Source organism: Pogona vitticeps, chromosome 9 (genome assembly GCF_051106095.1).
Source record: "Pogona vitticeps strain Pit_001003342236 chromosome 9, PviZW2.1, whole genome shotgun sequence".
In the NCBI taxonomy this organism is placed as follows: Eukaryota; Metazoa; Chordata; class Lepidosauria; order Squamata; family Agamidae; genus Pogona; species Pogona vitticeps.
This window is the reverse complement of record NC_135791.1, coordinates 7513567-7530669: the sequence shown is the minus strand read 5'-3', so window position 1 is coordinate 7530669 and position 17103 is coordinate 7513567. Positions and strand designations below refer to the sequence as shown.

Here is a 17103-nt window from a genome sequence, read left to right as displayed (position 1 = left end):
CGATTCATGATTAAATTGGAATGATTTTTATATGAACTGATAGGGGAAAAGATTTTTGCCCTGTTTTCTAAGTAAGCTGATTTCCCAGATACTCCTTAAATATCTGGTGAAAGATAGAATAAAAATGTGTGATTCATAGGCCTGCTTTATTACAAGGAGAGACTAATATCCTTGTTCATGCTGGCTCAATGTAAAGTTACACTGGCATAAATGTGTCATTGCGCTTGGCAACAAGGAATTGCACTCTGCCATTGCACAATCGGTCATGTGTCCCTGGCATGACCAAATTGCACAATGCACGGCAGAAGTCCTTAGAGGATAGTACTTCTGTCTCAGCGCATGTGCAATTACCACAGGCTGAGAGCTGATCGAAGTATTTTGCCCACTGACACACTGCCTGTGAGAGGTTTTGAAGCCTACTTTTAAAAAGTCGGTAGTTACAATTACAGCTTAAAGGAATAAATCGCTATAGTTAACAGTTGTAAAATGACTTGTTCCTTTCTTGGTTTTTAAGCATGGTTAACAACCCAGGACGTCATCTCTGTAGTTCCTGCAGTTGCACAGAATATCTCTAGTATCTTTTCCTTTTCTGTAGGTGAGCAACATATACACAGAGCAAGCACAAAGAAGCAGACTGATTGGTCCAAAAGATACAAACAATTAATCTAGTCCTGCTGCTTTCTCTGTTGCTGCTCAGACACTCTGGAACTCCCTCCCACTGGAAACCAGGCTGGCCCCATCTTTGCTGTCCTTCTGCAAGCTGGCAAAGACCTTTCTCTTAAGACAGGCTTTCCCTGAGTGGGGTTTTTTAAATGGATTGTTGTACCTTACTGCCTTGAATGTGTTTGGTGTTGCTTACATTTTTATATGGTATTTGCTCGATCCTTTTTAGTATTAGTATATTCACTGTTGTTAGCTTTAATATTGTCTTTTAATGAAGCAAGCTACTTTTAATTTCTAAGTGTCCATAATGTAACTTCTGACCTGCAATACAAAAGACATCGAAGTAGTGATACCACATATAAGTGAAAATGTATATGTTAGAGGGCGCACACACAGAGAATAACTTTAAAAGTAACTAAAACAGTTATAACGTGAACCGAGGTACACATCCCTTGTGTTACACTATAGCATATAAAATTGCAATGTAACTTAATAGTTACTTATTATTACAACTTATTATTTTATTTAATATTATAAATATTGTTTAAAATATATTGCTTTCAGGTTTTGCACAAAGACAAAAATTCCTGTTTTCCCAAAACTCAATTAAGAATGTCCACTTATTTTAATAGTGAGATTTTATTCTATTTTATAATTTGATAAGGACAATATTTTGGTTCTTAACTAAGGTATCCGGATATTACTTTTGTTTCTGTTAGAAAGTTGAGAGTTGGAACTGAGGAGTGCCCAATTTAAATCTGATTTCAGCCAGAAACAGTATGTCAATGCTCGCATCTCTCACCTCAATGTTTCATCTTTAATCTGGGGAGAAATCATTTTACGAATGCCATTGTGCTGGTACATTCTAAGCAGTCTGAGATAATGTGTGCTGTGGTTTAAGCACTCTAAAACGTGGTTATACTGAGTTTAGCATTCCCGTCTCCTTTTCTCTTACAACAGTAAAATAAGCTTACAATAGCAGGTAAGAAAGGAGAGGTTCAAAAGAAGCAAAGCATGCGTCAGTACATTATTGCAGTGAATAATAAAAATATTATTTCGGTACCAGCAGTAAAATTTTAATTATTTAAAAGTAAGAAACAGAAAACTGCAAACCAGAAGTCAGGTGAAATGTAGTAATTGATTGAAGATGGTTGGAGAGAGAACTTGGCAATTTTCTAGTGGGAGGAAGTTCCAGATTCCACCAGTGGGAGAGGCCTATATTTTTCAGCTTGGCCATTCGAACTCCTGTTTCGAGGATGTTTCTGCTATCTGCTCCTGATCCTTTTACGCTGGAGGTACTAAGTTGCAAACCGAGACCAACAAGCCCACCCCAGGCGTGTTTATTTAGAGCTTTGGGAGCCCTCAGGGTTACAGAAGTGATAAACAAATAATTTTATGAAACAATCAGCACAACAAATGGAATCAATATTCAAAAGTAACCATTTGTAAGCATTAAAGGACTACAGCTGCAATCCTATGCATAATTGGGATACTGTATGAAGTAGGACCTCATGAGACCCTTTTGACAAGAACGCTTAAGGATTCAACCCTAATATCCTAGAAATGGTTGATAGCCACCAAAGAATAATTTATAAAGAATAAACTTGGCACTGACACACACACACACACACACACACACACACACACACACACACACACACACACACACACACACACACACACACACACACACACACACACACACACACACTTTCATAGAAAAAAGGGAAATATATTTTAATGCATGGATTTCCATCAGGTTTCCTGTAAATACGGAAGTGGTTGGTCAAGGTAGAGATTTTTTTTTTGTGTGTAATTATTTTGGACTATGATTCCTATATGTTCTTGCCATTTGCCACTCTGCCTGGGGTTTCTTGTAGTGAAATCTGAAGTATATGGTAGGTTCTTCACCTTAATATTAGATCTTGTGCACATACCCTGAACAAAGCAATAGAACGTAATTGATGGATACTGTGTTGAATGTTTTATGAAGGAACAAGAAAAAAGAAAAAAAGAGAGAAAGTGCCGTCAGCTAATCAGATTTTTAATTGCGTTAACGAAGTCAGATGTTCACTGAGGTTTTTTGATCTTTACCAAAATAAATATATCAATAAATCCTGCCTAATCTGTTTCTTGAGCTTCATCATAACTGATACCCCATTCATGAACAGTTTATGTTGAGATAACTAATTTTAAACCTCAAACTCTGTAAATAAGTAAATACAAAATTATAAGGGAATAAGCTAGCTGCTTAAAATGATTTAATATTATAAATAAATTGAACAAGCTGTTTCTTTTCAAGAAAAATGTATGAGAATTTTTTTAAAAAAATACATGAATAAGAATTCTTTAGATCTTTAATATACATACCAGTTAACCATGTACAGATTTAAAAGCATGTAAAAAATAAAATCATTTCTTGGTGGCTTTGAACATCATACAAATTTTACCATAGCAACTTGAATTTGTGCTAGATATACCAGTTTCTCCAAGGCAGGTTTTGTTAACTCCTCCAAGACAGATCTTATTTAAAACGATAGGTGGGAAGTATTCAAATTTTAGGCCCATGTTAAAGAAAGACAGGATAAGGTTTGCTGGAATCCCAAAATTAATTTGCTTCTGCAAAGAATTTGTGAAACATTCAGACTTCGTATTATTCTTCCCGAACGCTGCCACATGACACTGGAAGACAATAAAACCACTGAGTTCTATAGAATGATTGAGGGAGGGAATGGAAGATAGTGCTGATCATAAAACTGACTTTGTACAGTGCAAGGGGCAATGTAAGCCTCAAAACTGGACACTGTTCACTTTGGAACAATACGTTTCAAGGCAAAGCATCATCTTTGGTTGGCACCCACGCAGAACAAAAGATAGGAGCACAGATTTGAGGGTGCAGACATGGGAGGGAATTGGGCTAATCTAGGGCATATTTGTTGTTGTTCCATCCTGCTTGCATTTTGATTGTAAGGGGCACAATATTTGTGTGTGTGATGATGATAAGCATGTCCTTATGAGCCTACTTAAGGCCAAAGGGATTTGGGGAGTTGTATTTTAAGCAGGTAATTTTTATCTTTCCCATTCTGCGAATGTTGGAAGGTATGTAAGGGTCTTATCCAGTTATGAAATTTGTACAGGAAACAAGGACACTGATTTTTCCTGGCCAATCGGATCTTCTTCTGTCAGTTACACCCCCCCCCCCCAAATATCTCGTTGGGAAAAGCTTAGTTGATAGTTATATTATGGAGTCCAGCCTTTAGACGAGTCTCTTATAAAACTCCCCTTGCCCTCCACCATGAGAGAGCGGTTGGGGGCTGTGCCACTGAGCACTCAAGGGACAAAAACAACATCCCATTGATCCATTTTTATTGCTGAGAAATGGATCGGGGGAAGCGTTAGGGAGTAGCCCATAGAGACCTGATCGGGGCACTCTGCAGATGTTCCAAACGACTGCCGTTCAATCAAGACTTTCAATGAAGCTGACTGAGTTTTAATTAGCTGAAGTGTGTGCCTATGAGTCCATGCACGCATGTATTTTGATTCTGATAGGCCTGGGTTCTGTAACTACAATATGATAGAGAAGGGCGAGCTACTCTCTTCATGCTCTCTAGGGGAATACCATGTGAGTGCATTGCAACATAACCAGGTGTCTCCTGGCGCCTGAAACATGAGCAGATTTAGGCTACGGTCCTGTAACTAGTTCCTATTGAATTCAACAGACCAGAGCCTCTTTTCTGTAGCTGTCCATAGGATCATGCTGTAAGGTTGCAGTCCTCAATGTGTTTACTAGCAAGTAAGATTCACTGGCTGTGTTGGCAGAGCATTCTGGGATTTGTACTCTAAAAAAGTAATTGCTTTGATCTATGTACCTGAGTAGATCATCTAGCAGATCAAGCTCATGAAGAGATCCAGCCATTGGGCATCAATATACATCTCACCACACACTAGAATATTATCATTTGTACTGAGCAAGGTGACCTGGATTGGATTAAGGCCTAAGTAATTGTGCCGACGCTGCAAAAAAACCTGTGGTTTATTAATCCCATTCACATATATGGAGTTGGAAGGAGATAAGATAAATTCTCTGTGTAGGCTGTATTCTCAGGCTATGGAATGGCTCCACCTGCCTTAGTTCCATTCTTTTTTGTCTCAGAAGTTGGAAATAAATACCTTATTGGTCAGTGGTACTCAGAAACTATGGGAGATGTAAGTTGGCACATCTAAACAAATCCAGAAGCTCTTTCTTTATTCTTACAGGAGTTGGAAGGGGCCTGTAAGGCCACTCAGTCCAACCCACTGCTCAATGCAGAAATCCAAATCAAAGTGTATCTGAGAGACAGTTGTCTAATTTTCTTTTGAATGCTTCCAGTGTTGGGGGCACTCACCACCTCCTGAAGCAATTGGCCCCATTATCATACTGCCCTGTTAGAAAATTTTCCTGATATTCAACTGAAAACTGGCATCCTGTAACTTGAGCACTCTGGGATGTTTGAGAACAGATCCTGTCCCTCCTTTGTATGACAATATTTCAAGTGATCTACAACAATTCCAAGATCTTTCTTGCTTGTAGTGTTACTGAGCCAAGCATTCCCCATCTGGTAACAGTTCATTTGGTCCCCCCCCCCCCAGCCACACGCCCAATGTAGAATTTTGCACTTATCCTTGTTAAATTTCATTCTGTTGTTTTCAGCCCAGTGCTCAAGCCTATCAAGATCTTTTTGAATTTTGATTCTGTCTTTCAAGATACAGTATCAGCTATTTTACCCAAATTTATGTCATCCGCAAATTTGATAAATATTCCTTGCATTCCCTCATCCAAGTCATTAATAAAAGCATTAAACAGCAGCAGGCCCGGGACTGATCTTACGGTACCTCACTTGTTATCTCCTCCTAGTTTGAGAAGAAGCCATTGATAAGCAGTTTCTGGGTATGGTTCTGTAACCAACTGCATATCCACCTGACAACTGATCTATCCAGCACCCATGTTATTAGTTTGCTAGTCAGAATATCATGGACCAGTTTGTGAAAGGCTTTGCTGAAGTCAAGATATATTATGTCTACAGCATTTCCACCGTCTACCAGGGAAGTTAACTCATAAAAAAATGGAATAAGATTCATCTTGCAGTATGGTTCTTGACAAATTTGTGTTGGCTTCTAGTTTTTACTGCATTGTTTTCAACGTGATTGCACAGTGATCAGTTTATAATTTGTAGGAATTTGCTACAGTTAGTTACCAAACTGGAGCTTGGTAACTAAAGTTAGTTAACGCTGAACAAAAGCAACCCCAAAAACACATTCAAAGTAAAGAATCTCATTCTGGCAGGTAGTTCCTAAGGGAAAGCTTGCCTGAAGAGAAAGATATTCAGTGGTTTGCAGAAAGCCACCAAATGTGGAGTCAGACTGGTTTCCTGTGGGAGGGAGTTCCACATTCTGGGTGCAGTGACAGAGAAGGCCCTCTCCTGTGTTCCCAACAAATGCACTTGTGAGGGTGGTGGAGCCAAGAGAAAAATGTCTCCTGATGATCTTAACACCCAAGCAGGCTCATAAAGAGAGACATGATCCTTGGGATAACTTGAGCCCAAGCTGCTTAGGGCTTTATAGGTTAGAACCGGGCAGTGGAGCTGCTATAACAGGGAGTTTGCGTGATCCCTGTGACCAGCCCCAGTTAGCAATCTCTGAAAATCTCAACAAGTTTGATCCTATTGTCTCAGGAGCTGATTACAAACTGCCTTATACTGAGTCAGGCCATTGTTTCAGCTAGTCTCATATTATTGATACTGATTGGTAGGGGCTCTGCTGGATTTGTAAGAGTCCAAAAGATTTCCCCCCCCCCCCGAACTCTGCTCAAACTCCATGGACAGGATCCAGCATCTTGCATTACGCCGATCTACCTTGATTCATAGGCATTCAGTGAGGTTTTATTTCATCTGAGTTTTGTTTCATCACTCCGAAGTTTACTGTGGATACCCAACAGGTGATGAGATTGGAATATTCTACCTTGGGAAGTATTAGATGTAAACAACTGTGACAATGTAATCAATTGGATTTGTTTCTTCTCACCTAACTCCAAAGAGAACCACCAAACCTACTCAGCTCCTACCAGCTGACCTTCTCCAAAAAGTGTGTTGAAATTAAAAAGCTTCTGGTCTGATCAGGTAGAATAATTCTTGCCTTACCTGAGTGGACAGCTTTCTCACCGATAAGGCTGCCTTTGGAAGAAAGGGCTACCCAACAGACCGAGCATTAAAATGGGATCAGGAGCACATGGGTTGAGTTCTTCCAGTGATCACATAGCTGATCTTGTTTGGGCAGGTCTCTCATCCCTTTGTCAGTGTCCTATTGTGACCCTTTGACCCTTCCTTCCTGACTCTGAAGTCACTCGAGATAGTAGACCTTGTTCTCACCCTCACTTTTAACCTCACAGAATCTGGAAGGAAAGGTACAGTAGTTGCGAAGGTGACTGGCCAAATCACCCAGTCAGTTTCATGCTTCAGTGGCAACTAGAATCCAACTCTTCCCGATCCTACTTCGATAGTCCACCTTATATTGTGGACCCAAAGAGAAACATGAGTCTTCATTAAGTCTAGCAAGATACCAGTGGTGTGCAGAGATGCACCCAAACATTCTCAACATTCTCCTTTGCAGGTGTTCCTTGCAACGTCTACCGTAGCTGACCTCCTTTCTTTTCTGCTTCTTTTTTTTGGTCTTTCAGAGCAAGCTCCACATGGAAGGCTTTCGCAGCCTGAAGGAAGGAGAGGCTGTTGAATTCACCTTCAAGAAGTCCTCGAAGGGTCTGGAATCCATCCGAGTCACTGGCCCTGGAGGAGTCTTCTGCATTGGCAGCGAGAGGAGACCCAAAGGGAAAAATCTCCAAAAACGCAGATCGAAAGGAGATAGGTAAAGCCCGGCTCGGACACATCTTCAGGAATTTGACAAATGTGTAGGCCTTTCAAGGAAATACACAGCCGTTAAACTTTGCCGATGACTGGATGTTTTGCATGCCCCAGTTGTATGTGGTAGCTGCATGCTAGTGGGACAGAGGTGGGCGGAAAGAGATTCTCTTAGTCATGCTGGCTGAGAAGGGTGGAAGAACAGCAGGATAGTGAAGGCTGCTCCATGCTGGCTCAGGGATTCTGGGATCTATGTTTTGCATATGTATATGCCACAGAGAGCTGCTCAAGGTTTGTACATTTACATAACCACCAAGAAGCTTTTCAGCAGGTTTTGTGAACCATTTCCACCCCGCTGCTAATAAGTGCTGAAATTTGTTTTAAATTCTCCCTTCCCCTGCTTTATTCCTTGTGTGTTGTGTCTCAGATTTGGGTGTAAGCCAAGTCTTATCTTCAGAACCAGTCTGGGGATAAAGAGCAGAATATATGTGCTGTAAATAAATACTGACATCAACGCTGGCATGAAAATCTGCAGGCTAACCAGCCTGGAAGATGCCACTCTGCCCACGTTTGAACCAGGAAGCTCCAGAACCGATGTACCCAAGGAAGCTTCCCTTCACATGCTGTACGTGGGGGACTGTTTTCCCCTCACTTAGCTTTGGATGGGATTGGCTGGCAGTCCATTCTTTGTATGAGATGCTTCCTCCAAGCTTTTTTTTTTTCAAAATGAGCGGCAGATGCAAATTTTCAAGGAAAGGGCAAAAAACTCAAAGTAAAAGGTCACAGGTCAGAAACACCCGGGGCTGAATAGCATGGACCAATGCCTCCATTCTGTGAACATGTGTTTGCTGGATGGCGCCGTGTGGCCGATCGGTAAGTTTTCTGCTACTAACCCCCCCCACCCCAGCCTATTCCTTTTGTGCAGCCAGGTTCTGCAGCTTAGCAAAGAGAGAGAGAGAGAGAAAGATGCCATAATGGAGCCTCTCCATAGGAATATGTATAAAGACATGCCTTGTATTGAGTCTGTTGAGACCTCATTGGAATCTGTTTAGCTCAGTATCATCTCTTCTAACTTGCAGTTGTGTTCTGGTGTTTTTAAGCAGGACTGTCACTACTGTGACTCCTTTTAAGGCATTTGGAAGAAAAGGGAGTATAGATGGGAGAGAATGTTCCCATGCAGATAGGGTTAGAAGGATGTACATCTGTTGTCTTACATTAGCTGCCCATAGCCTTCTAGGAGTGTTGAGTGTCAACTCCTATCATCCCCAGCTAGAGATGATGGGAGCTGCCACCCCACAGATCTCGAGGGTCATGGGATGAGGGAGACTGCCTAAAATTTGCGTTTTCACCATCCTCATATGTGCCTTACCCAATGTCGTTCAGTGTCTTAATGGAGTAGAGCATGATGTGCATCAAACTAATAGGTGGGCCAGACTGGAAGGAGCGGCTAATATCACGCAAGACAGAATCAGGATTCAAGGTTACCTTAAATGGCTGGAGAACTGAGACAACCAAGTGAAAATGAATTTCAGCTAGAATAAATTTAAAAGTTCTGTATGAAGATTGAGAGGGGGAGAGAGAAATCCGTTGTACTAGTACAGGCTTGGTCCCAGTACATGTGAAAAAGATCTGAGGGACTTCAGTAAACCACAGGCTGACTATGAACCAACAGAGTGATATGGCAGCGTAAAAGCTAATGCAGTTCTGGGTTGCATCAACCAAAGTATAGTTTTCTAAATTAAGAATAAGTCATATCAAGGAGTGTCAAGAAGAAGGTAACCAGGATGGTAAAATATCTGAAAATAAAGCCTTACAAGGAACAGTTGAGGGCACTGAACATGTGTCGCCTGAAGAGGAGAAGACGGACAGGTGTTATGGTAGCCGTCTTCAAAAGATTTAAAGAGCTGTCCCATGAAAAATGGAGGGAGCCTCTTTTGGCTGCTGCAGGGGGGGTATGCCCATGCCAATGGAAGAAATGACAAGAAAGGAGACTTCCAACTAAAAGTTAGGAAGGACTTCCTGAAGAAAAGAGCTGTTTGATAGTAGAACAGATTACTTTCTTTCACTGAAAGGTTTTTAAAAGGGGCTGGGTAGCTACCGGAGAAGGATGCTTTAGCTATGGAGTTCATACACTGGTGGGGTGGACGTGATAACCCTAAGATCCCTTATGCCTCTACAGTTCTGTGATCAACATTTCCTCTTGCAGACATGTACCATCAATTTCTGGACTTTTGTCTACAATTTTCCCCCCGCTGTACTTGGGGGAGTTGTGCTAAGCCTGAAGAAGTGGAATTTTATCCACAAAAGTTTGCGATTTGCTTAATTTTTAGCTCTCCAATGAATAAAGGTGTCACCCGCTCTTCCAGTTCTGTGATCAGTCGGTCTGTCTTGTCTTTCCACAAAAGGTGGAAATAAACTGGGATCTGACCTGTTATTAACAATGTCATGGCAAAGCAGGGCTGCCCTCTAGCGGCATTCCTATTCGTACTTCATTTTTTTTCCTATCTAAAGTTTTGAATCAGTTTATTTAAGGAGCAACATGGCATAAATCAAGCATGCATTTAATATTTTTAATTTCAATGGCTGGACCTTAGCAGAAATGGAAAGTGGGACATCCTCAAGGCAGAGTTTTAGAAGGTTCACAGGAAAATGGCGCACACACTTACACAGGTCTGACTTCTGCCTGTCAGAATTTTTATCCATGTGTATATTTGGCAGTGCCTATTCTGGGGTGGGGCTAAATATCGGTAGCTCTCAAAAAATTCTCAACACTCTTGCAAAAAGACTAGTCTGAGGGTGGGGGAGGTTGTGGTAAGGAGGGAATAACAGCAGTTAAATCCGGCATGTTGTGAGAATGGATGATGGTCAGATTCCAAAAGATCTCCTGTATGGTGAATTAGTGCAGGGAAATTGCCCCAGAGGGAGACCACAGATGTGATACAAGGATATCTGCAAGCAGGATCTGAAGGCCTTAGGAATGGACCTCAACAGATGGGAAACCCTGACATCTTAGCGTTCAGCCTGGAGGCAGGCGTTGCATCACAGCCTCTCCCAATTTGAAGAGACCCTTGTCCAGCAGGCCGAGGCAAAGAGGCAGTCCTGGAAGCAGCAAAATCAGGGAGCTGGACGGGGTACAGATTGTATTTGTCTTCAGTGTGGAAGGGATTGTCACTCTCAAATTGGCCTCCTCAGCCACACTAGATGCCGTTCCAAGTCCTCCATACAGAGCACATTGCCATAGTCTCTCGAGACTGAAGGATGCCTAACTAACTATCCCTCAACTGCTGTCACCTGAGAGGTTGTTCCTGGAGTCCTCTGCTTTGGTGCCCTCCATATGTTTTGGACTGCAGCCCCAGCTAATATGGCCAGTGGCAAAGGAGGCCGAGCTCAAGGACATTTGAATTTGGAGAGACTGGGTTCTGTGGCAATGGAAATTCTGCTGTTCTAGTACCCCACAAAATATGCCATGGCCACAAAAGATATGCCAATGCAACTGCCTGGATGTGGCAGAAGAAGATACATTTGGTATGTCTGTGGTGTCTCTTTCCATCCACCCAACCTCAAGCTTAAATGGCATCTATAGGATTGTTTGTTAAAAGTTAGTGCTTATGTGCCCTTCAGTTTATACTGCAATGTTAAATAATGGTTGTAGGCAAATTGCAAAAGCTCATTCAGCCACTGAAGAGAACCAGGATGGTTCTTACGGTAGGAACGGTATCAAAGGAACTGTGGGGCAGTCCATCAACTTAAGAAATAATTAGTACAGCGTTTGCTATTCACTGTGCTGCGTAAAAGTTGACGGAACGGCATTATTGAATGCTCTGGCACTTTCTTTCCCCCCAAAACATTTCCTAAGGAAAGTCAGCATGGTTAGCTATCTTCCTAACCTTTCCGTAGTAGGAAATGTTTGACCATGGGAGGCCTGCAAAGCTACATTCTGAAAAGTCCCAGGCCCAGGAGAACTTCACGGATGTGCTTCTTTTAATTGTGTAGCATGTTCTTTTTAAAATTACGAAATCCTTGATTATTGGCTATGCTGGCCGGGGTTTCTGGGAGCCAGGATCTGAAACATTTAGAGGGACAGTAGTCGAGATTTAAGAGGATGATCCTTCAGCACCCGTCAGTCCTAGCTAGCACGAAAATGAATCAAAACTGATGGGTGTGGCTGTCCAGCAACTTCTGAATGGCCATAGGCTCTTAAGCCTTGCGTTGAGACTTCAAATGAATGGATTTAATAAATTGTCTTGTGTAATCTCATTATGATAGCAAACTACATTACAGCTAGCTTTTAAACAGAAGCGGGAATCATCAGCGTTCCAGGACTGAAATCCCACTTTCAAACAAAGCCTGTGTTTAGCTTGAGAAGACCGGTCATAAAACAGAGCAAACTATGGGAGTTGTGACATGCTCCTGCTGTGACAATTGTATTTTCTTCCAGCCTAGTAACACATCAACTCTAATGTCTAGTTTTGGCTCTTAAGACAACAAGACAGTTGAGGTTTTCCCCCAGTTTCTAATAAGCACGCCTAACCTGCTTCTTCTTCTCCCACCTACCTGCTTTTTTTCTTCTTTACCAGATGCTACAACTGCGGCGGCCTGGATCATCATGCCAAAGAATGCAAGCTTCCCCCGCAGCCCAAGAAATGCCACTTCTGCCAAAGCATTGCCCACATGGTGGCCAACTGCCCTGTCAAAACGCAGCAGTCGCCCAGTTCTCAGGGAAAGCCCGCCTACGTCCGGGAGGAGGAGGAGGAAATGCACAGCTCAGCCCTTCTTCCGGAAACCAGGGAATGATGTCGGGAAACCACTAAGGGGTCAACGGGATTTATAGGCTTCAGGGCATCAAGTCAGCAAAACGGGGGAGCAGTCACCAGCCTCTGCCTCCAGATATAGGGAAGGCAGGCAACGGGAAGGTGGGCAGCAGCTAACCCCAAAATGGGACAAGTATTCAGCAGAGGGGAGACTGGATATTGTTCGCACAGGGTCCCTCTGCCTCATTTAGTCTTGGGACGAGATCTGTGGGCCTCATCTTGAAATAGTCCGTTCTGAGAAATTGGGGAGGCAATAGCACCTTCCACAGCCTTTGCTTTGTCCACCAATCAAAAGATTCAGACTTTTTAAAAAACATACAACCTTGAAGATGTGTGTGTGTGTGATTGAGTGAGAGATAAGAGACAGAGATTTAGCACAGCCATAAGGTAGTTACAGCTTTTTCCAAGTCCTTCAGCCGATTCCTAAGAATTTTCCTAAGAAAACGAGGCAGAACAAATAGCAATTCTGGCAGCCTTCCCCATCCTGGCATTCTCCGGCACATGGTTTCCCTGTACTTAGAGCTTCAGATTTCTTGACCTACACTTCCCAGAAGCCCTGCTTTGAGAACCACTGCTCTCAGTGGAATGGACTACAACCCCGTTGCCCTTAGCTGGTGTGACTTTGCTAGTTGGACTTTATAGGATTGTGGCCCAGTCCATTTGGAGCATGCCAAGCTCGGGAAGGCTGCATTCTGCCTAAATTAAAACTTCTGAACTCTCCTTCAAGTGACAGAAAGAAATGTGTTTTCCCTTCCAGACCTAAGGAGTTAGCAGGCTGTCCGGGACCCTGACTCTCACACTTTGCTTAAACTTCACATCTCTGGTGGGGACAGCACAGTTCAGACATGATATTGTTCCTTTTTCCATCCAGACAGAGTTGGCCAAAATATCTCCTCTCTCCCACACAAACACACTATCAGCTTTACTGGGATTTCCTAGGTCTATATGGACAGCTTTAAAACTTGAGCTTTTGAGGAAATGTTATTGGCTCTTTTGTCAATGGAGAGTTTTAAAACAACTTCTTACTATTTTCTTTTCAGCAGCCTGTTTTCAGTTGTGAGGCCTAAATTTGACCACTGGCACGTTGTGCTTTGTGTGTACACCTCAGTACACCACTATATTCTCCACCTGTCTGTTTCTCTTCTCTCTGTCTCTCTGTCTCTCTCTCACACACAGACACACACAGACACATACAGAGAGACACACAGTAAATTTGTTTTATTGTTGATCATCTGAGGCTTCTAAAATCCCAGAGCCAAATTCAGCACGTGACCCACAGTATTGACTTTAAACATAAGCACAAGGGCTCCGAGTTTGAATCTCCCCTCTCAAAACCAAACCAAACCAACTGCTGCTGCCTTGCCCTGCCTGGTTTCTCTACCTCTGCCTTTAATTTATTTTGCTCCCGCGGACAGCTGGACTTGCCGTGCGAGACATGGGGAGTGGGGTTAGGGCCTCCCTCTCTGCTCTGAAGCTCTGTGGAGTAACCTGCACTACGACGTGCGTGTATGACGTATCTTTGGGTTTGTTTTCTTTTCGTTTTGGTAAATATTCTTTTGGTTGTTGGTTTTTTTTAAAAAAAAGTATAAATATTCTGTTTTGTATTTTTGTATATTTTAATCTTTAAGAGAGAAAAAAAGAAAAAGGAAAAAAAAATAATAGAGGACATGATTCCTGCAATGTATTCTCAGGTATTCTAGCACATCTCAGGGATGAAGAAGCTCAGCAGCCTCTGGGGTGGTACAGTTGGGGACCTCTGCCAGATTTTGTTTTTGATGTTGTTAACTTTCACAGCACAAAGAACAAGTCTAGTGTTTTAAAACTGTCGTTCGGCTTTGCTGTGCTTACATGTGGATGATGTTTAAAGATAATGGCATTTCAGCTTTCTCCAACCTGGTGCCCTCCGAAGGAGACTGGGGAGCATGGGAGTTGTAGTCAACCCATCTGGAGGGCACCCTGTTGAAGAAGGCCTGCTGGGTTTTGATAGCTCCCCCAACCCCATGTTCACATGAAGCTGAAAGGATTTGAGGCACGGTTCATGGGGAAGGGGGTACAATGTCCTCTTAAGCTTTGCCATCGAAATGCAAACTCTTGTTCCTTGCAGAAGGGCTTATGCCAGAGAGCATCCTTACGGGGTTATCCTCGGGGGCAGCTGAAGACAAGTGAGCAAACAATAGGAGAGAATGATTAAGATGTAAATCTAAGGCGGCACTATCTGTGTTTCTTCATAGTTTCAGCGTCTAGGACGGGACACCTCTTCCCCCATTTCTGCTTTCAAAATTCCATCCATTTTTAATGTTTGTAGCATTTCTTGATTCACCAGGTAGTTACGTATACAGTCACTTTTCATTGCCACACATTTGTGAAAGAGCAGGAGTAGGATTTGGATCTTATGCTTCAAGTACCAAAATACTTGAGGGTATTCATTCTGTCCATTTCATCTGTGCCCAAGTACAGCCTTCCGATGGTGTTTCTCGGTGCTGTTAAGAACATCACAAGAGTGTCGTTCTACTGTTGTAGCCAAAGAGTAGACATGAAAGGCAGAAGAAGAACCTGACATGAGAGTATCCAAGGTGTCTGAACCATAAGCCTCCATGTATTGGTGATGTATCATTATACTCTTGCTCCATTCTCTCTTCTACCACTGAGAGCAACTGGCTGAGATTTTCTCTTTAGTTGTCTGTGAAAAATGACCAGGTTTAGCTAGCCCATCTAATAGGCAGAGTTAGGCAGCGGCAGAAAACTGTTGTCTGTCTTTACCTTTAGATCCCTCTTCCATTGGATGCAACCCATTTTTAATTTACCAGCTGCAGCGGAGCTTAAACCAAACTAAATATCAGCTGTACCCATGGGATATCTCATTCTTTCAGCAATGCCTTACTCTTGTCGGGGTTCCACCTAGGCTCCAGGTCAAAAGATTCCACGTGAAAAAACCAAGAAGAAGGAATGGTGAAGCTGTTCCACAAAATCTGTTTGAGCCAGTTCTCCCCATTCTGGTAGGCCAGCCAGTGGTGACACTGTGTTGGCTGGTGATGAAGAAAGTTGTAAGCCCGGACATCTAACAGGCATTGGTCCTTCTCTCAGATGTTGATGCAACAATAAGCTTCCACTCTTTTAAGCCCTGGATAGTTATTTGGCTATGGGAAGACTTTATTTTAACACTCTGAACATAGAGTAAAAGTTTAAGGTCTGTTGTTTGGGAGGAGAGAGAAGAGTAATCAAGTCACAAATTTTGTATTGGATATGGAGAACGTAAAACATCAAAGCCAAACATAGACTCTTGGCTACTCTTGACTCATTTCTCCTGGGTCAATCATCTGCCATGGTCCAGAATTCCTTACCAAAGAGATTGAATGGCTAGCCAGGGTGTAAGACCATGGCCATTACTAATTGCATTGAATTAAGTAGAACTGAGATCCATTAAAAAAAAACACAAGTTGCTTCTGGATTTAGTTGAACTTAAAAAATTGATCCAGTAAATTCTGTGGGGCTTAAGTTAGACGTTGATTTTCATCTTGTTGATTCCCATATGCTGACCTTTAAATCTTTCTGAATCTAGAACCAACTCGATGTCTTGCTCAAACTGGAGTTAAACATTTTCCCCCTTGCTGCATAGACTGCAAATATCTTGCTGATAGATAAGAAGAAAAAAACAACTTAGCTGAATTTGAGAGAAAATACATTGACTAAGATTCAAGTGCCAAAGGCCGGGAATGCCCCTTGGCTGCCCATTTTGCAGGAATAATGCTTGCAGAACGGGGGGACAGGAAACAGACAACATGTTGTTTTTGACAATGTCGTAGGGGGGAATCTTTACCGTATCTACCTCAGGATAAATTCTCTGTGCCATTTGGGTGAAGTGCAGTAGAATACCTTGGTTTATTTACTTTGCTCTGGGTTAACGGAAGACATGATAGTTTCTCTAGGTATAACCAAAGCTGAAAATGCCACCCCTTCTACTTTTGTATCAGTCTCTCTCAAAAAAAACAAAACCCACATATCATTGTTTCCCCTATTTCCTTCTAAATGTTTAGGATGTGTAAATATTTTATGTAAATTTTTCTGGTATCTTTCCAGTTTCCTCTTGGACAATTGTTTACAAACTGGAGAGAAAAATATAGCCAAAGCGTGTGATGGATATTTGCAACAGAATGTAGAGGAGTTGGAAATGTACCTTTATGAAGACTGAATATCATAACATGATGCAACACAAAGCTTGGCCGGGGTGTGTGTGGAGATTACCATTTGGACTACGACTCCCAGAATCCCTAACCAACATGGCTGTGGCTGGGGGTGGATGCTAGGAGTTGTGATCCAAAACCATAAATTTTACGTTATTTTTTTCCCTGTTACCTCAGCAATATTCAGATTAGGCTTTGTGAGCCAGAGCGCGTGTAGCTTAGCTTATCATGATTGATTCCTTGTCCGATGACTACAGCATGATGTTGTATTCACTGTTCTTAAAAGTGAGCCACTTTGTACCTTGCCACTTTTTAGCACTGCCACATGAAAGCTAGTTAGTGGGCCCCTTTCCGATCTCTTCCCGCAACGAGGATGACCGGGCTTCTCAGGTAACAGCGATTTATCGGTCAGCGTTGTTGGGTGAAGAGGTGAATTCTGCTGGTACTGTGACAGGGAGTTCCTCTGCCCTCCAGTTTGCAGAATCGTTTGGGAGTCCTTAGGGATGTATCCTGGGCAGTGATGAGGAAAGTTACTTTGAACAACAACTCCCAGAAGTG

The 17103-nt window shown here is 42.4% G+C and overlaps 1 protein-coding gene across 1 annotated transcript in view; it reads left to right on the top strand.

Moving 5' to 3' along the window:
- Nucleotides 1-16356, top strand: part of LIN28A (lin-28 RNA binding posttranscriptional regulator A) — a 60145-nt gene extending 43789 nt beyond the window's left edge. The window contains exons 3-4 of the mRNA XM_020803274.3: nucleotides 7376-7560; nucleotides 12131-16356. Of these exons, the coding sequence (XP_020658933.1) occupies nucleotides 7376-7560; nucleotides 12131-12347 (402 nt within the window). The 3' untranslated portion in view covers nucleotides 12348-16356. The remainder of the gene's footprint in view (nucleotides 1-7375; nucleotides 7561-12130) is intronic.
- Nucleotides 16357-17103: the final 747 nt, after the last annotated feature.